Source organism: Tachypleus tridentatus, chromosome 5 (genome assembly GCF_004210375.1).
Source record: "Tachypleus tridentatus isolate NWPU-2018 chromosome 5, ASM421037v1, whole genome shotgun sequence".
NCBI lineage: Eukaryota > Metazoa > Arthropoda > Merostomata > Xiphosura > Limulidae > Tachypleus > Tachypleus tridentatus.
Window position 1 is genome coordinate 5,144,024 of NC_134829.1, and position 22,370 is coordinate 5,166,393.

Sequence of the window (22,370 nt, forward strand, 5' to 3'; positions counted from 1 at the left end):
ACAAACAAGTTCATTCCACTCTACCACTTGGTATTGAGTTTGGGTTATGTAACAATAAATTACCACACATTTTTTGGTAAATCAACACAAGATTAAATCCACTGTAACACTACTACTTTGATTTCTGCTCGGGTTATGTAGCTATCTAACGAAAGTTTGAGTGGTGACGTAAGCTCATAAACAGTGAAAGTTTCATTTTATAGCAATCAAAATTATCACAATTAATGAAAAATATAGATTAAGGTCCAACCATACATAGAACAGTCACGTGTAGATGGGGCCACGAGCGTTACGTTGCTGTCAACGATAATTGTAATTTTAATAAACTTACTAGTTTACCTGTTTTACATTAGTTCAAGATTGGGTAATTAATTCAGGTTTGTAAAAAATCGCTAATTCTACACACATAAACATGCACAAAGAAAGAAAGAAACTGTTCGTGAGGCCTAAGATATCGGCTCAAGAACTGCTATCACGAGAGAAATAGGTCATTGAATTTGCTTCATTTTAAACATAAATACTATATGTTATCGTAGATGATTTTGTACAAAGAATAACAACAAATAACCGATTTTAAAACTCTTTTTGCAATTTTATTCTTCCAAGACCATTCATATAAATCGGTGTTCAATACCTGAGTAGTTCGAAGTCTTAGGTTTCAAGAATGACTTGAAAATCTATTCTTTCTGCACAAGATTTGTTATTAATGATTCATTCATTGTAACCATACAATGGGATATACAAATATGTATGTTAAAAATATTTTTTACACTTGTAACAAATGAAAACCCTTAGAAGTAACAGACGACAGAGATATGAGAACAATAGATTAGCTGCACTCAACGCAAGTCAGCAAAATTGAAATGTTTAGAACTCGTGAATAGAAAACAGGATTTTATGTACAGAAAATCAATACAAAACAAAATGGGATTGCATTGTCTGTGGCTTGATTGTTATCCAAACCTGTTCTAAGCATGCGCAGTATAACTTTCATTCATTGTGTTTGACATGGCTATATACACAAAACCTATTCGGAATATTATCATACAATAGGCAAATCTAATGTAAGAAGAAAAATGGTAAAAAAAAACAACAACAGCAGATTGCTGTTGAGAGGTACCTGTACCTTTGTACCAAAATAGGACCACGTGAAAAACAAACGTGACTCGGTATAGATTTAAAACAATTTCAAGTAACAAATATTTGTTTCTATTTTTGAAGACAATTACCACAAGCAACAAGTAAAAAAAAATGTCAGTTTTAAATAAATATATCAAAACCGTATAGAGCTGCAGTATAAAGTGTTAAATAAATATATCAAAACCGTATAGAGCTGCAGTATAAAGGTTTAAATAAATATATCAAAACCGTATAGAGCTGCAGTATAAAGGTTTAAATAAATATATCAAAACCGTATAGAGCTGCAGTATAAAGTGTTAAATAAATATATCAAAACCGTATAGAGCTGCAGTATAAAGGTTTAAATAAATATATCAAAACCGTATAGAGCTGCAGTATAAAGTTTTAAACTATCTCTGAGATACCTAAGGTTTACAAAATTAATATAAACAACCAAAATGAAATTCATATTTAACAAAAATTCAAACTTCAAAAAGCAACGTCTGGCCTCTATCAACATGTAACCCATCTTTAATCCATTCGCAACCATATTGTATTTGTAATCTTTTGTGTTATGGGTTAACGTAAAGAAATTGTTTAAAGTACTGAACAACCATTCTGATGTAACCGGCGATAAGCCAAGTCCGCTTTAGTAATCTTTTGTGTTATGGGTTAACGTAAAGAAATTGTTTAAAGTACTGAACAACCATTCTGATGTAACCGGCGATGTCCGCTTTAGTAATCTTTTGTGTTATGGGTTAACGTAAAGAAATTGTTTAAAGTACTGAACAACCATTCTGATGTAACCGGCGATAAGCCAAGTCCGCTTTAGTAATCTTTTGTGTTATGGGTTAACGTAAAGAAATTGTTTAAAGTACTGAACAACCATTCTGATGTAACCGGCGATGTCCGCTTTAGTTGCTGGTAAAATATGCACGAATGTCAATTTCCATTAAGATGTGTTTAGTTGTTTGTTTTTAATTTATAGAACAATTCCGCCATTCGACACTCACGTTATGTCTCTTTGCTGATCAGTTTCTACTTAAAAAGGTGTTTATCACTGTTATAGTTTCTTTAAAACAAGTAAAACTCAGTTTTTAGCCAGTGATTTTTTTAAGTATAAACTCGTTGTTCCATCTCTTGACCAATATAAGATATATTTACAGCCGCAACAACTGAGAATTCCCTCTTGCTTATAACACTACTGCGACATTCCTAGCCAGAATTACACACAAAACAGAAGCAGTTCTTATGTTCAAGAAAGATGTTACAGAGCGGAGATATAGAAAAGATGGGCAAACAATTATGAACTTATTTATCCCAGCTGTGTTAATAATGCAACCGAGATATATGGGGCAAGTCAATGCATATGGAACCAAAGCTAGTCCTACCAACACTGAATATATTCTATGTAATATATATTTTACTCTTACATGACAGAGTAAGGATGTTGATGAGAACAGGTTTGGTGATATTCACCACGAAGTATGACCATATCAGTATCCACCTGAGTATCTTATTCAGGTCTCAAACACATATAGTAAACAAAATGGATACGTTCAGCTCAATGTAAATTTCATACCACGTCTGAAGTAATTTCAAAATCAAAGCTATATTTTTAATAATTCGAAATAGATATACCCCATCATCAGGGTTCTGTAATCTACATTAAGATTGGCACCTAACTGTTCTGTAATACACATTAAGATTGGCACCTAACTGTTCTGTAATATACATTAAGATTGGCACCTAACTGTTCTGTAATACACATTAAGATTGGCACCTAACTGTTCTGTAATATACATTAAGATTGGCACCTAACTGTTCTGTAATATGCATCACGAATGGAACCTAAATGTTCTGTAATATGCATAACGAATGGAACCTAAATGTTCTGTAATATGCATCACGAATGGAACCTAAATGTTCTGTAATATGCATCACGAATGGAACCTAAATGTTCTGTAATATTAATCACGAATGGAACCTAAATGTTCTGTAATATACATTAAGATTGGCACCTAACTGTTCTGTAATATGCATCACGAATGGAACCTAAATGTTCTGTAATATACATTAAGATTGGCACCTAACTGTTCTGTAATATGCATCACGAATGGAACCTAAATGTTCTGTAATATACATTAAGATTGGCACCTAACTGTTCTGTAATATGCATCACGAATGGTACCTAACTGTTCTGTAATATACATTAAGATTGGCACCTAAATGTTCTGTAATATACAATACGAATGGAACCTAAATGTTCTGTAATATACATTAAGATTGGCACCTAACTGTTCTGTAATATGCATCACGAATGGAACCTAAATGTTCTGTAATATACATTAAGATTGGCACCTAACTGTTCTGTAATATGCATCACGAATGGAACCTAAATGTTCTGTAATATGCATCACGAATGGAACCTAAATGTTCTGTAATATTAATCACGAATGGAACCTAAATGTTCTGTAATATACATTAAGATTGGCACCTAACTGTTCTGTAATATGCATCACGAATGGAACCTAAATGTTCTGTAATATGCATCACGAATGGTACCTAACTGTTCTGTAATATACATTAAGATTGGCACCTAAATGTTCTGTAATATACATTACGAATGGAACCTAAATGTTCTGTAATATACATTAAGATTGGCACCTAACTGTTCTGTAATATGCATCACGAATGGAACCTAAATGTTCTGTAATATACATTAAGATTGGCACCTAACTGTTCTGTAATATGCATCACGAATGGAACCTAAATGTTCTGTAATATGCATCACGAATGGAACCTAAATGTTCTGTAATATTAATCACGAATGGAACCTAAATGTTCTGTAATATACATTAAGATTGGCACCTAACTATTCTGTAATATGCATCACGAATGGAACCTAAATGTTCTGTAATATACATTAAGATTGGCACCTAACTGTTCTGCAATATGCATCACGAATGGTACCTGACTGTTCTGTAATATACATTAAGATTGGCACCTAAATGTTCTGTAATATACATTACGAATGGAACCTAAATGTTCTGTAATATACATTAAGATTGGCACCTAAATGTTCTGTAATATGCATCACGAATGGAACCTAAATGTTCTGTAATATACATTAAGATTGGCACCTAACTGTTCTGTAATATGCATCACGAATGGAACCTAAATGTTCTGTAATATGCATCACGAATGGTACCTAACTGTTCTGTAATATACATTACGAATGGAACCTAACTGTTCTGTAATACACATTAAGATTGGCACCTAACTGTTCTGTAATATACATTAAGATTGGCACCTAACTGTTCTGTAATATGCATCACGAATGGAACCTAAATGTTCTGTAATATGCATCACGAATGGAACCTAAATGTTCTGTAATATGCATCACGAATGGAACCTAAATGTTCTGTAATATGCATCACGAATGGAACCTAAATGTTCTGTAATATTAATCACGAATGGAACCTAAATGTTCTGTAATATACATTAAGATTGGCACCTAACTGTTCTGTAATATGCATCACGAATGGAACCTAAATGTTCTGTAATATACATTAAGATTGGCACCTAACTGTTCTGTAATATGCATCACGAATGGAACCTAAATGTTCTGTAATATACATTAAGATTGGCACCTAACTGTTCTGTAATATGCATCACGAATGGTACCTAACTGTTCTGTAATATACATTAAGATTGGCACCTAAATGTTCTGTAATATACATTACGAATGGAACCTAAATGTTCTGTAATATACATTAAGATTGGCACCTAACTGTTCTGTAATATGCATCACGAATGGAACCTAAATGTTCTGTAATATACATTAAGATTGGCACCTAACTGTTCTGTAATATGCATCACGAATGGAACCTAAATGTTCTGTAATATGCATCACGAATGGAACCTAAATGTTCTGTAATATACATTAAGATTGGCACCTAACTGTTCTGTAATATGCATCACGAATGGAACCTAAATGTTCTGTAATATGCATCACGAATGGTACCTAACTGTTCTGTAATATACATTAAGATTGGCACCTAAATGTTCTGTAATATACATTACGAATGGAACCTAAATGTTCTGTAATATACATTAAGATTGGCACCTAACTGTTCTGTAATATGCATCACGAATGGAACCTAAATGTTCTGTAATATACATTAAGATTGGCACCTAACTGTTCTGTAATATGCATCACGAATGGAACCTAAATGTTCTGTAATATGCATCACGAATGGAACCTAAATGTTCTGTAATATTAATCACGAATGGAACCTAAATGTTCTGTAATATACATTAAGATTGGCACCTAACTATTCTGTAATATGCATCACGAATGGAACCTAAATGTTCTGTAATATACATTAAGATTGGCACCTAACTGTTCTGCAATATGCATCACGAATGGTACCTGACTGTTCTGTAATATACATTAAGATTGGCACCTAAATGTTCTGTAATATACATTACGAATGGAACCTAAATGTTCTGTAATATACATTAAGATTGGCACCTAAATGTTCTGTAATATGCATCACGAATGGAACCTAAATGTTCTGTAATATACATTAAGATTGGCACCTAACTGTTCTGTAATATGCATCACGAATGGAACCTAAATGTTCTGTAATATGCATCACGAATGGTACCTAACTGTTCTGTAATATACATTACGAATGGAACCTAAATGTTCTGTAATATACATTAAGATTGGCACCTAACTGTTCTGTAATATGCATCACGAATGGAACCTAACTGTTCTGTAATATACATTAAGATTGGCACCTAACTGTTCTGTAATATGCATCACGAATGGAACCTAAATGTTCTGTAATATGCATTGGTACTGGTACCTAATTGTTCTGTGATATACATAAAATATTTGTACCAATTTACACCTAATTTTCGGGGTAATTTCTTTAACTTTTTTCCCTATTACTTTATTTATTTGTTTGTTTATTAAACACAGAGCTACACAATGGGCTATCTGTGCTGTAACTACCACGAGTATCGAAACTCGAATTTTAGCAGTGGAAGCCCTCAGACTTATTACCTTAATGTATCTAATAAAAACAATGTAGTTTTCATGTATGATGTGTTACACATCGCTAATGAAAGGATATATATATCAAGAAATGTTCAATATTAGATATATTTCCAGTCTCAGCTGTGGTTTTGCTGTCCGTAATAAAGACTTGTTTTCTCATCTAATGAAAAAATAGTAATGGATGTATCTATATAAATATAATAGTACTGTCGTAGGAAGTAGATGGATCTTCATCAAAATTGGTAAAGTTTTCATCAGGTCCATGTGGATGTACATCCAAATGTGAAGGTTCATTAGGTCCAAGGGAATATATCTACATAAATTGTCAGTTTCACAATTTCAATTTATCAGTTCTTATGGGTGTTTTTACATTTTTTACCACTGTTGATAGTCCTTCACCAAATTTGACATGATGGTTTGTTAGATCCATGCGGAAATACATGTGCAAACTTATGGATTCACATTTTACGTTTTACCGTTTTTGCGGGCGTTTATTTTACAGTTACATACAAGAGAAGCAACTCTTCATGTCCTAAGATAATCGTTCATTACTCATGAGCGGACATGATTTCAGTTCAAGTACTCAAGCTATTTTAAAATAAAAACATTTCCCACGTAGATATCTTTTCACCTTTCCAAATATCACACACAATCAACACTTCAGTACCACAAACATTAGGAATGTCTTGTGTGACCAGAAGTTTTTATTTTAAACATAAACGTTCCTGAAAATTGAGTTTTAAGAATTTCTTTAAAATTATGAACGAACTCAACAATACGCAAAGAACAAGTGTTTACGTACGATAGAGTTACAGGTATAGACTGTAATGGAGAAATTAGAGGTCTTTCTTCCAAACTGTAGTAATTTTAAATGTTATTACTGGGGAAAGAAAATAAATTTTCGAATGCTCAAATATTAAACATGTAATCCCTAATCACTGAACATTACTTGTATCTCAGGGTTACTGATAAGATATTAGATACTTTACTATTTATTAATAAGGACCATATAAAAGCACGTGTGTCAGATAACTTTTATAGACTCAATATTGTTATTTTGGTCTAGAAAGAAATATTTAGATGAGACGCTTGGCGTGATGAATTCCCCATTAAACAGAGTTATTAAAAACAAACTGGTTTACTCGAAGAATTAATAATAATGAAGCGAAATATCTGATAAAAGGCAGCAGTCTAGACATTACCAGAGAGTTCATGAATACTGAATGCTGTGGTCTGGAGAAAATTACTGAAAATTTGAATTTCAGATATTTTATCCAGAAGCGGTGAAAGCGAAGTTCATAAAACCGTTTAGCTTTTGAGACCCTAACGAAAACTAATTTAAAGGGTTTGATAACATTTTTTTTTCAAATTAGAAACACGAGAGAATATGTACAGCTTGAATCACTACAGGGTTATATTAGTTGAATTAAACATATGTTAAACTAAGCTTCAACTACCCGCCCTCCAGTCCTAAGTGATGGTGGATAACTCCCAATTTTTATAATTTTTTCTGATAATACAAGTTACATAGATTTCCATCAATCCATCAACATACAGGTAAATTTGCATGTCTCTGGGTATGATAAACATCTTTATAGATAATCTTACAAGAAAAACAAAAGGAAAAAAATATTCACATAGTAACAATAAAGGATACAGTTTATCTTAGAAAGCTACATAGTAACAATACAGGATACAGTTTATCTTAGAAAGCTACATAGTAACAATAAAGGATACAGTTTATCTTAGAAAGCTACATAGTAACAATAAAGGATACAGTTTATCTTAGATATTCACAAAGTAACAATACAGGATAAAGTTTATATTAGATATTCACATAGTAACAATACAGGATACAGTTTATCTTAGATATTCACATAGTAACAATACAGGACACAGTTTATCTTAGATATTCACATAGTAACAATACAGGACACAGTTTATCTTAGATATTCACACAGTAACAATACAGGAGACAGTTTATCTTAGATATTCACATAGTAACAATACAGGATACAGTTTATCTTAGATATCTACATAGTAACAACACAGGATACAGTTTATCTTAGATATTCACATAGTAACAATACAGGACACAGTTTATCTTAGATATTCACATAGTAACAATATAGAAAACAGTTTATCTTAGATATTCACATAGTAACAATACAGGAGACAGTTTATCTTAGATATTCACATAGTAACAATATAGAAGACAGTTTATCTTAGATATTCACATAGCAACAATACAGGAGACAGTTTATCTTAGATATTCACATAGTAACAGTGCAGGATACAGTTTATCTTACAAAGCTACATAGTAACAATACGGGACACAGTTTATCTTAAATATTCACATAGTAACAATACAGGATACAGTTTATCTTAGATATTCACATAGCAACAATGCAGGATACAGTTTATCTTAGAAAGCTACATAGTAACAATACAGGATACAGTTTATATTAGATATCTACATAGTAACAGCACTTAGGACTGTGAAATATATGAACACTCTAATTTGACCAATCCGTTTCTTCTTATGTCTAGTGTGATTTAATCTACATAGTAACAGTACTTAGGACTGTGTAATATATGAACACTCTAATTTGACCAATCCGTTTCTTCTTATGTCTAGTGTGATTTAATCTACATAGTAACAGTACTTAGGACTGTGTAATATATGAACACTCTAATTTGACCAATCCGTTTCTTCTTATGTCTAGTGTGATTTAATCTACATAGTAACAGTACTTAGGACTGTGTAATATATGAACACTCTAATTTGACCAATCCGTTTCTTCTTATGTCTAGTGTGATTTAATCTACATAGTAACAGTACTTAGGACTGTGTAATATATGAACACTCTAATTTGACCAATCCGTTTCTTCTTATGTCTAGTGTGATTTAATCTACATAGTAACAGTACTTAGGACTGTGTAATATATGAACACTCTAATTTGGCCAATCCGTTTCTTCTTATGTCTAGTGTGATTTAATCCGTCTATAAACGCTTAAAGATTGAAATAATTAATGAAAAGCTTCATTATAAAATTAAGATAGTAACAAATACACAACGTATCAATACATTTTTGTCATCGTGTATATATATATAAAGTGTGTAAGAATGAAGTCTCATGAGATGGTAAAGGTAAAGTAATACCTCTAGGTGTTGATTAGAGTAGAATGTTGTGTTGATTTCTGTTTCTTCATGTATGGTTCTTTGTTTAAAATTATAGTGATTTTGGTAAATATACTTTAAGTTTTGGAGTTGCAATGGTGATAACAATGGGACAGTTTTTTTTTAATTTTGTTTCCAGCTTACCTATATGTAGGCTTCTGTGAATATACTTGTTGTATAAAAATGGACGCTAGCATAAAGAAAGTCAGTCATAATCAGTGATGTCGAGAAACCCACTTGTTGAGAAATTTATATGCAAAAACGGCTCGTTTGGGTTGAGAAAATATTTTACATAGAAGAGCAAACAACGTTTCAACCTTCTTCGGTCATCGTCAGGTCACCTGACGAGAAAAATATTTTCTCAACCCAAACGAGCCGTTTTTACATATAAAAGTCAGTCATAGTTTATTAGAACGACGCCCCAAGTCATGTTTTGCCCTTGTAATTACTTTCTTTATTTCATGTGCTGCCTTTAGATGTACTTCCTTTAAGTTACATGCTGTACTTTGAACTATTTCATCCAGGTTCAGTACAACCCGTGGAGGTAATTCACCCAGATCCTGTACAACCCTTTGAGCTACTTTCTTCATGTCCTGTACAACCCTTTGAGTTTCTCATCCAGGTACTACAGCCCTTGGAGCTACTTTATCCAGGTCATGTACAACCCTTGGAGATACCTCATCCAAGTCTTGTCCACCCCTTGGAGCTACTTCATCCATCTTATGTGCTGCTCTATGAATTACTTCACTCAGATCCTCTGTAACTCTTGGAACGACTTCACATTGTTAATGTGCTGCCTTTGAACTGTTTTATCCATGTTTTGTTCTGCTCTATGAACTGTTTTATCCATGTTTTGTTCTGCTCTATGAACTGTCTTATCCATGTTTTGTTCTGCTCCATGAACTGTTTTATCCATGTTTTGTTCTGCTCCATGAACTGTTTTATCCATGTTTTGTTCTGCTCTATGAACTGTTTTATCCATGGTTTGTTCTGCTCTATGAACTGTTTTATCCATGTCTTGTTCTGCTCTATGAACTGTTTTATCCATGTTTTGCTCTATGAACTGTTTTATCCATGTTTTGTTCTGCTCTATGAACTGTTTTATCCATATTTTGTTCTGCTCTATGAACTGTTTTATCCATATTTTGTTCTGCTCTATAAACTGTTTTATCCATGTTTTGTTCTGCTCTATGAACTGTTTTATCCATGTTTTGTTTTGCTCTATGAACTGTTTTATCCATGTTTTGTTCTGCTCTATGAACTGTTTTATCCATGTTTTGTTCTGCTCAATGAACTGTTTTATTCATGTTTTGTTTTGCTCTATGAACTGTTTTATCCATATTTTGTTTTGCTCTATGAACTGTTTTATTCATGTTTTGTTTTGCTCTATGAACTGTTTTATCCATGTTTTGTTCTGCTCTATGAACTGTTTTATCCATATTTTGTTCTGCTCTATGAACTGTTTTATCCATGTTTTGTTCTGCTCTATGAACTGTTTTATCCATGTTTTGTTCTGCTCTATGAACTGTTTTATCCATGTTTTGTTCTGCTCTATGAACTGTTTTATCCATATTTTGTTCTGCTCTATGAACTGTTTTATCCATGTTTTGTTCTGCTCTATGAACTGTTTTATCCATGTTTTGTTCTGCTCTATGAACTGTTTTATCCATGTTTTGTTCTGCTCAATGAACTGTTTTATTCATGTTTTGTTTTGCTCTATGAACTGTTTTATCCATATTTTGTTTTGCTCTCTGAACTGTTTTATTCATGTTTTGTTTTGCTCTATGAACTGTTTTATCCATGTTTTGTTCTGCTCTATGAACTGTTTTATCCATATTTTGTTCTGCTCTATGAAATGTTTTATCCATGTTTTGTTCTGCTCTATGAACTGTTTTATCCATGTTTTGTTCTGCTCTATGAACTGTTTTATCCATGTTTTGTTCTGCTCTATGAACTGTTTTATCCATGTTTTGTTTTGCTCTATGAACTGTTTTATCCATATTTTGTTCTGCTCTATGAACTGTTTTATCCATGTTTTGTTCTGCTCTATGAACTGTTTTATCTATGTCTTGTTCTGCTCTATGAACTGTTTTATCCATGTTTTGTTCTGCTCTATGAACTGTTTTATCCATATTTTGTTCTGCTCTATGAACTGTTTTATTCATGTTTTGTTTTGCTCTATGAACTGTTTTATCCATATTTTGTTCTGCTCTATGAACTGTTTTATCCATGTTTTATTTTGCTCTATGAACTGTTTTATCCATGTTTTGTTGTGCACATATTCTCACCGTGTAACAATATTGTGTCAATATTCATTTATATTCGGAAGGTTAATTCAGTATAATTGCACTAATATACAGATCTATACATGGTAAAGTCAAACTAGATAGCTCTAATTACATATATTTATATAAGTAAAGCTAGAAAGGTTAATTGACTCTATACGTACACCAAGATAAGGCTATATAGGGTATCTCTGATTATATGTAAATATTTGTATAGAATTATAGGTTATTGAATTAGTATAGGGAGGTAAGCAATGAGAACTTGTTATATGCAGTTTGAAAGTGGATAGTTTTGTTAGTGTTAATAGTAAACAGGCTGTTTCTCAGAGCTATGAAACGTCTGTTTAGTTTAAAAGTGGATAGTATTGTTAGTGTTAATAGTAGACAAGCTGTTTCTCAGAGCTATGAAACGTCTGTTTAGTTTGAAAGTGGATAGTTTTGTTAGTGTTAATAGTAGACAGTCTGTTTCTCAGAGCTATGAAACGTCTGTTTAGTTTGAAAGTGGATAATATTGTTAGTGTTAATAGTAGACAAGCTGTTTCTCAGAGCTATGAAACGTCTGTTTAGTTTGAAATTGGATAGTATTGTCAGTGTTAATAATAGATAGGCTGTTTCTCAAAGCTGTGAAACGTCTGTTTAGTTTGAAAGTGGATAGTATTGTTAGTGTTAATAGTAGACAGGCTGTTTCTCAGAGCTATGAAACGTCTGTTTGGTTTGAAAGTGGATAGTATTGTTAGTGTTAATAGTAGACAGGCTGTTTCTCAGAGTTATGACACGTCTGTTTGGTTTGAAAGTGGATAATATTGTTAGTGTTAATAGTAGACAGGCTGTTTCTCAGAGTTATGACACGTCTGTTTGGTTTGAAAGTGGATAATATTGTTAGTGTTAATAGTAGACAGGCTGTTTCTCAGAGCTGTGAAACGTCTGTTTAGTTTGAAAGTGGATAGTATTGTTGGTGTTAATAGTAGACAGGCTGTTTCTCAGAGCTATGACACGTCTGTTTCTCAGAGCTATGACACGTCTGTTTGGTTTTCCAGGTAAAGGTTCTAATACTTCCACATTTCGTGAGAAGTATCGAACAACAATCGGTTGTTTTACATTTCGCACAAAGCTGCTCGAGGGATATCTGTGCAAGTCGTCCCTAATTTAGTAGTGTAAGATTAGAGGGAAGGCAGCCTGTCATTACCACCCACCGCCAACTCTTGGGCTTCTCTTTTACCAACGAATAGTTGGATTGACCGTCACATTATAACGCCCCCACGGGTGAAAGGGCGAGCATGTTTGGAGCGACGGGGATGCGAACCCGCGACCCTCAGATTACGAGTCGCACGCCTTAACACGCTTGGCCATGCTGGGCCTTCTGGATAGCATTTGTTTATGCTGGCACTTTGACATTATTTTATTTTTAATGTTATTTATTTGTCTCTATGGCAACAAGAGTTCATGTAAGACAAACATAATTTGTTGTATTTGCGGGAGGTTTGTTTTAAATTTGACCGAAGTGAGAGTTGCTTTTTTCTCGATTTGTTTTGAAACGTCCATACGTGAAAGAAAGACAAATAATATTAATTCGATGCCTGTGAAGAGGAATTATAGAAAATTCGTTATTAAAACCAAAACAACTTTTATGAATTTTAAATTCACAGACCTGTGTAACTGCTCAAGATATTTTGCAAAGTCACTGGGTTTTTTCTGACGACACACCAGAAAATTCTAGGCCTACTTCCAACAGGTTAATTTTAATGCCATTTGCTCTCATGCTAACAAACAAATTACGTATTAAAAGTGTAACATGTTTTACTTGCTCTAAACGTTTTACTTGAATTAATATCCCATGCTATTGAATTTTCAGTTATTCTGATTTTCTTTTCAAATCATTTTATTAACAAAATACTATTTCTTGTCTTACTGTCATTACCATAAATATACTGTGAGACAATTATTCAAAGATTTTAATGTATAATCAATTGTGAACCTGGATATATTTTACTTTAACTTTCAACAAACACTAAGATATAATTAACCACGAAGTTGAATATATATCGTACTTTAACTATTAGCCAATGTTAGACCATAATTATCTATGAACCTGGATATATCCTCGTTCAACCTTCAAACAATTATCCAAGAATTTAAATAAATTCAGATAAAAAATATTGGCTTTTGTTTGTTTGGAATTAAGCACAAAGGTACACAATGGGTTATCTGTGCTCTACCCGCCACGGGTATCGAAACCCGGTTTCTAGTGTTCTAAGTTTGCAGACATACAGCTGTGCCGAGTTGTTTAGATTGTTTTGAATTTCACGCAAAACTACATAAGATCTAAACGTCCATAATTTAGTAGTGTAATACCAGAGGGAAGGCAGCTAGTCATCACCACCCACCGCCGTCACATTATAACGCCCCCACGATTGAAAGAGCGAGCATGTTTGGTGTAGCAGGGATTCAAACTCGCGACCCTCGGATTACCAGTCGAGTACCTTAACCACCTGGCCATGCTTGGCCGCGTGCCACTTGGAGGCAAAATATTGGTTCACTCACACAGTTTAGCTTGACTTATCAAGCCTATTAAAGCTTGTATTAATATTGTTTGTTTGTTTATTTTTGAATTTCGCTTAAAGCTACACGAGGGCTATCTGCGCTAGCCGTCCCTAATTTAGCAGTGTAAGACTAGAGGGAAGGCAGCTAGTCATAGTCACCCACAGATAACCCTTGGGCTGCTCTTTTACCAACGAATAGTGGGATTAACCGTCACATTATAACGCTCCCACGGCTAAAAGGGCGAGCATGTTTGGTGTGACGGGGATTATAACTCGCGACCCTCGGATTACGAGTCGAGTGCATTAACCACCTGGCCATGCCGGATGGTTAAAATGAAGTGTAATGTACTAATTTTAACACCATTTGGTTGATTTATGGCGTAACGCAAAGAAAATTGTAATTACATTATAAAGGATCTTGAGCCGTGGTAGTATGGATATGAACGTCGGTCTAACCCTCTAAACAGTTATTAACTAGGGAGACATTCTAGGCCTGAGGCGGCAACCGAACTTATATATATCTACGTTTATCACGTTTAAATGGGTTCAGGCTCATAAACAGTGGCAAACTTCAAAGCACAAATTCGTGAATAATTCTTTTCTTCTGAAAAAGAGAGTAAATAGAAGAAGCTACAGGAACAGAAAATGTTCTCGTAGTTTCTACTGCATAAGAAAATGTTCTCGTAGTTTCTACTGCATAAGAAGGAATCATTTAAGACTTGTAGAAAGACGTTGTAAGCTGCCCATAAGATGAAACTGGCCTTCGCAATAAAATATGGAATATTAGACTAAGAGAAACAACCTAACACTACTAATCGTGCCATGCTAAATAGAAAGAGAAAGGTCATAGGTCTGGCATAGCATTGTGAATAACGTCACTGAATATGCTCGCACCTGCAGCGATGGAAGCGTTATAATGTTACAGTTAATCTCACTCTTCGTTGGTAAAAAGCAGTCCGAGAGTTGGCGGTGAGTGGCGTTAACCAACTTCCTCCCTCTAGTGTATCACTTCTAAATTAGGGTGCACATAGCTCTCTAGTGACTATGATGAAAATTCAAACATACAAAAAAATGAATATATATGAATAAACATTACACTCACGTTTGTTTGTATTTAGTAACACTTTATCAGCTGTTTTATCTTACATTTAAAAGCGTTACAAATTATATTGAAAAGTAAAACATACAGCAGTACTTATAGCTAGTGACGCCATTTCAAAAGGATTTTAAGGGGGACAAAACTGAACCCTAATCTCAACAAAATACATGAACTCTTTATGACGTGGCCCGGCATGGCTAGGTGGGTTAAGGCGTTCTACTCGTAATCTGAGGATCGCGGGTTCGAATTCTCGTCGCACCAAACATGCTCGCCCTTTCAGCCGTGAGGACGTTATAATATGACGGTCAATCCAACAATTCGTTGGTAAAAGAATTGCCCAAGGGTTAGCGGCGGGTAGTGATGACTGACTGCCTTCCCTCTAGACTTACACTTCTAAATAAGGGATGGTTAGCGCAAATAGCTCTCAGTAGCTTTGCTCGAAATTAAAACAAACAAAAAAATAAAAATAAGACGAGTATCTCTGTGAACAGTTTAATGTAGATCAACATGAACAACTTAAAAAGACATGTTCTTGAGGTCGTATTCTGCAGTGTGTCCGTGATTCACGGAAAACCCGCTAGGGAACGCCCTTATCAAATAGGGCTTATCAATATATCAAGGTCAAGATAAAAATGTTAAAAATTAGTAATTTTTATTGATTATTCAGGCATGTTGAAGTGACTAATATTTCATCTTATTTTTTAACTCTAGTCTCGTTTATAACTTGTTGTGTGCGTTAAACTTTATAGTTACACATATAAACACTTGGGTCCGACCAGATCCAATCTTTTTCACTTTTCTCTTCCCTTAATAAATTTTTACTTTATTCTAGAAATGATAAAACTTTGTACTTCTGTAAGAACAAATACGTTTGCTTCAGTACTAAGCTACATGTATAATTTATTGTTGTAGGCTATTTTTTCAATTTAGATATTTATATTGTTACTGATCAGAAGGAGGTTTAACACCATCAGATATGCGTGGCTTAATAACTGAAACATTTTCTTGGAAAGTTAAGGAATTATTCAAACTATATAAAAATCGAGTTAGACTAGAAACGGTTGCTTTTGTGTTAGGATATTTTTCTGTTTGTCCGTTACCTGAAGATATTAGAGATGACGTAAAAAGTAAGAGACGTTATATTATGATTATTATAAACTCAGGCTTATGAGAGAAAATTTATAAACTAACTTGTTCAAGTACAGGAAATAAAACGTTTTCACTATTTTATTCTGAAGTATATGTCCTTTTAACTCGTAATCCGCATGCCTAAATATATCTACAAATATGTACGAATTTGGTGAATCTTTGTAGAATGGACGGCAACTGCCTATTGTGGAGACATGAGTGTAGAGAACGACGTTTCGAAAGTCTTCCGTCTTTCGTCTACAGGAAGCAGTTATTAGAACGTCCACACAGGAAGCAACTATTAGAACATCCACACAGGAAGCAGCCACTTGAACATCCATACAAGAAACAGACAGTAGAACATCCACACAGTAAGCAGCTACTAGAACATCCATACAAGAAACAGACAGTAGAACATCCACACAGTGAGCAGCCACTTGAACGTCCATACAAGAAACAGACAGTAGAACGTCTACTCAGAAAGCAGCCACGAGAACATCCATAAAAGAAGAAGACACTAGAACATCCACATAAGAAGCAGTTCGTATAGACCACAGTCTTATCAGTAAGTTTGGTGTTAAATTACATCAAGACCACAGTTTTATCAGTATGTTGAGTGTTTTACGTTACATCTAGACTACAGTTTTATTAGTATGTTGAGTATTTTTACGTTACATCTAGACTACAGTTTTATTAGTATGTTGAGTATTTTTACGTTACATCTAGACCATAGTTTTGTCAGTAAGTTGGGTGTTTTTACGTTACATCTAGACTACAGTTTTATTAGTATGTTGAGTATTTTTACGTTACATCTAGACCACAGTTTTATTAGTATGTTGAGTATTTTTACGTTACATCTAGACTACAGTTTTATCAGTATGTTGAGTGTTTTACGTTATATCTAGACTACAGTATTATCAGTATGTTGCGTATTTTTACGTTGCATCTAGACTACAGTTTTATTAGTATGTTGAGTATTTTTACGTTACATCTAGACTACAGTTTCATCAGTATGTTGGGTATTTTTACATTAGATCTAGACCAGAGTTTTGTCAGTAAGTTGGGTGTTTTTACGTTACATTTAGACTACAGTTTTATCAGTAAGTTGGGTATTTTTACGTTACATCTAGACTACAGTTTTATCAGTATGTTGAGTATTTTTACGTTAATCTAGACTACAGTTTTATTAGCATATTGAGTATTTTTACGTTACATCTAGACCATAGTTTTGTCAGTAAGTTGGGTATTTTTACGTTACATCTAGACTACAGTTTTATCAGTATGTTGAGTATTTTTACGTTACATCTAGACTACAGTTTTATTAGTATGTTGAGTTTTTTTACGTTACATCTAGACCATAGTTTTGTCAGTATGTTGGGTATTTTTACGTTACATCTAGACTACAGTTTTATCAGTATGTTGGGTATATTTACGTTACATCCAGACTACAGCTTTATCAGTATGTTGAGTGTTTTTACGTTACATCTAGACTACAGTTTTATCAGTAAGTCGAGTATTTTTCCGTTACATCTAAACAACAGTTTTATCAGTAAGTTGGGTATTTTTACGTTACATCTAGACTACAGTTTTATCAGTAAGTTGGGTATTTTTACGTTACATGTAGACTACAGTTTCATTAGTATGTTGAGTATTTTTACGTTACATCTAGACCACAGTTTTATCAGTATGTTGGGTATTTTTACGTTACATCTAAACTACAGTTTTATTAGTATGTTGAGTGTTTTTACGTTACATCTAGACTACAGTTTTATCAGTATGTTGAGTATTTTTACGTTACATCTAGACTATAGTTTTATTAGTATGTTGAGTATTTTTACGTTACATCTAGACCATAGTTTTGTCAGTAAGTTGGGTGTTTTTACGTTACATCTAGACCACAGTTTTATCAGTATGTTGGGTATTTTTACGTTACATCTAGACTACAGTTTTATCAGTAAGTCGAGTATTTTTCCGTTATATCTAAACAACAGTTTTATCAGTATGTTGGGTATTTTTACGTTACATCTAGATTACAGTTTCATTAGTATGTTGAGTATTTTTATGTTACATCTAGACTACAGTTTTATCAGTATGTTGGGTATTTTTATGTTATATCTAGACTACAGTTTTATCAGTATGTTGGGTATTTTTCCGTTATATCTAAACAACAGTTTTATCAGTATGTTGAGTATTTTTACGTTACATCTAGACTACAGTTTCATTAGTATGTTGAGTATTTTTACGTTACATCTAGACTACAGTTTCATTAGTATGTTGAGTATTTTTACGTTACATCTAGACTACAGTTTTATCAGTATGTTGGGTATTTTTACGTTACATCTAAACTACAGTTTTATTAGTATGTTGAGTGTTTTTACGTTACATCTAGACTACAGTTTTATCAGTATGTTGAGTATTTTTACGTTACATCTAGACTATAGTTTTATTAGTATGTTGAGTATTTTTACGTTACATCTAGACCATAGTTTTGTCAGTAAGTTGGGTGTTTTTACGTTACTTCTAGACTACAGTTTCATCAGTATGTTGGGTATTTTTACATTAGATCTAGACCAGAGTTTTGTCAGTAAGTTGGGTGTTTTTACGTTACATTTAGACTACAGTTTTATCAGTAAGTTGGGTATTTTTACGTTACATCTAGACTACAGTTTTATCAGTATGTTGAGTATTTTTACGTTAATCTAGACTACAGTTTTATTAGCATATTGAGTATTTTTACGTTACATCTAGACCATAGTTTTGTCAGTAAGTTGGGTATTTTTACGTTACATCTAGACTACAGTTTTATCAGTATGTTGAGTATTTTTACGTTACATCTAGACTACAGTTTTATTAGTATGTTGAGTTTTTTACGTTACATCTAGACCATAATTTTGTCAGTATGTTGGGTATTTTTACGTTACATCTAGACTACAGTTTTATCAGTATGTTGGGTATATTTACGTTACATCTAGACTACAGTTTTATCAGTAAGTTGGGTATTTTTACGTTACATCTAGACTACAGTTTTATCAGCAAGTTGGGTATTTTTACGTTACATCTAGACTACAGTTTTATTAGTATGTTGAGTATTTTTACGTTACATCTAGACTACAGTTTTATCAGTATGTTGAGTATTTTTATGTTACATCTAGACTACAGTTTCATTAGTATGTTGAGTGTTTTTACGTTACATCTAGACTACAGCTTTATCAGTATGTTGAGTGTTTTTACGTTACATCTAGACTACAGTTTTATCAGTAAGTCGAGTATTTTTCCGTTACATCTAAACAACAGTTTTATCAGTAAGTTGGGTATTTTTACGTTACATCTAGACTACAGTTTTATCAGTAAGTTGGGTATTTTTACGTTACATGTAGACTACAGTTTCATTAGTATGTTGAGTATTTTTACGTTACATCTAGACTACAGTTTTATCAGTATGTTGAGTATTTTTACGTTACATCTAGACTACAGTTTTATTAGTATGTTGAGTATTTTTTACGTTACATCTAGACCATAGTTTTGTCAGTAAGTTGGGTGTTTTTACGTTACATCTAGACCACAGTTTTATCAGTATGTTGGGTATTTTTACGTTACATCTAGACTACAGTTTTATCAGTAAGTCGAGTATTTTTCCGTTATATCTAAACAACAGTTTTATCAGTATGTTGGGTATTTTACGTTACATCTAGATTACAGTTTCATTAGTATGTTGAGTATTTTTTACGTTACATCTAGACTACAGTTTTATCAGTATGTTGGGTATTTTACGTTACATCTAGACTACAGTTTTATCAGTATGTTGAGTATTTTTACGTTACATCTAGACTACAGTTTCATTAGTATGTTGAGTATTTTACGTTACATCTAGACTACAGTTTCATTAGTATGTTGAGTATTTTTACGTTACATCTAGACTACAGTTTTATCAGTAAGTTGGGTATTTTTACGTTATATCTAAACAACAGTTTTATCAATATGTTGAGTGTTTTTACGTTACATCTAGACTACAGTTTTATCAGTAAGTTGGATATTTTTACGTTACATCTAGACTACAGTTTTATCAATAAGTTGGGTATTTTTACGTTACATGTAGACTACAGTTTTATCAGTATGTTGGGTATTTTTACGTTACATGTAGACTACAGTTTTATCAGTAAGTTTGGTATGAAAATGTTATGTCCTGATTAGCCTTAAAGTCGTTTAAAGAGTTAATGTCTTTTCTGGAATGAAAACCGTTCAGAAAAACTAACTATTGAGTTCCTTAGGTTTATATTATCTTATTCCCCTTCCCCAATGGTAAATATAACGTTAAAGAATATTAAGCGCTTTAAATATCTCGTGTCGTAAACCTCTGGTAATATTAAATACCATTCTAGAAAATACTGACATGTCTTTCTTATTATACAACTTAAAACAATTAACTTTTTTGACATCTCTTGTAGATTTATAGAAGTTCCCTAAATTATATTATGTTAATAAATTATTCAAATAATGTAACAAAATGCAATGATTGCAAATACGATAATGTAGTATTTCATACAAATTAATATAATATTTATAGAAATAGTTTAACAATTAATGACTATCGTCTGGGATGTTTCAAGGTTATTCGAGGGAAAGCTTTGCAACACAACGTGTGAACATAAGGTACAGTTGAAAGAGACGTATACATAGTATATCTTATGGCTTATTGGTTACTGTAGTGCAATGTCTAAACTCCATTTTATGTTCTATCGAGGTAATTTCTCTTTTGAACGAGGACAATGGCTTTTCTAAACATATATACGTGTGTATTTTCTTTTTGCAAAGCCACATTGGGCTATCTACTGAGTATACCCCTAATTTTAGCGTTGTAAATCAGAAGACTTAGCGCTATACCAGCGGGGGACTTATATATATATATATAACTTAAGTTGTTTATTTCACTCATGGCTAAACACAAAATGTTTAAGAAACATTACATGTTACGTTAACACATATATCCCTTCGTTATATTTTAAACGTAAAACCAAATAATTTTCACACAAAAAAATGTTATTTGACAAAATGTGAAATTTGATTAAATAAACCTTCAAACCAACATAATCCGATCGTCACGACTGAAAGATCGTTAACCCTAAGTAACAATATTACGAAACAACGGGACGTTTGTTTTTTTTTACCTGCAAAATCATGTCTCCGTCGAGGAGAGACTCCTGATAGAGCAGTTCTCTCGGTTTGTGACCAGGCTCTTGATTGTGACTTTGCCTTACATGGAGGCAGGCAGCTGAAAACAAATGATTCGGATTACATTAGGACTTCATTACATCCAGTTTCACCTTAATACTATTACTGTTATTTATAATATTGTTACAAAAACAGCAGAATATTTTATGTTCAAACATCCAACTGTTGTCTAAGGCTATGAAACGTCATATAAAATAAATTCACTTCTCTTCTACATCCGTCCTACTTTTGGTAAACATGTTTCTAACCGAATTAAATTCATATAGACTTTCTCACCCTCTTCAACTATTGTTATTCCGTAACATTTAACTCAAATGTTCATTCATCACAACCACAAATCTTCTATCTCTAAAATATTGACTGTTCTGGATATTATAGTGGCAGAGCACTGAATGACATAGTGACAGAACATTTGATATTATAGTGACAGAACACTTGATATTATAGTTACAGAACACTTGATGTTATAGTGACTGAACACTTGATATTATAGTGACAGAACACTTGATATTATAGTAGTAGAACACTTGATGTTATAGTGACAGAACACTTGATATTATAGTAAAGAACACTTGATGTTATAGTGACAGAACACTTGATATTATAATGACAGAACAATTGATATTGTAGTAAAGAACATTTGATACTATAGTAACAGAACACTTGATATTATAGTTACAGAACACTTGATATTATAGTTACAGAACACTGTTTAGT

The 22,370-nt window shown here is 33.0% G+C and overlaps 1 protein-coding gene across 5 annotated transcripts in view; it reads right to left on the reverse strand.

The window, feature by feature from the left end:
• The window catches only part of LOC143250415 (uncharacterized), a 209,273-nt gene that overhangs the window by 68,394 nt on the left and 118,509 nt on the right, over positions 1-22,370 (reverse strand). For all 5 annotated transcript variants that reach the window (XM_076500879.1, XM_076500876.1, XM_076500880.1 and 2 more), the window contains exon 3: positions 21,590-21,693. In XM_076500879.1, the coding sequence (XP_076356994.1) occupies positions 21,590-21,693 (104 nt within the window). The remainder of the gene's footprint in view (positions 1-21,589; positions 21,694-22,370) is intronic.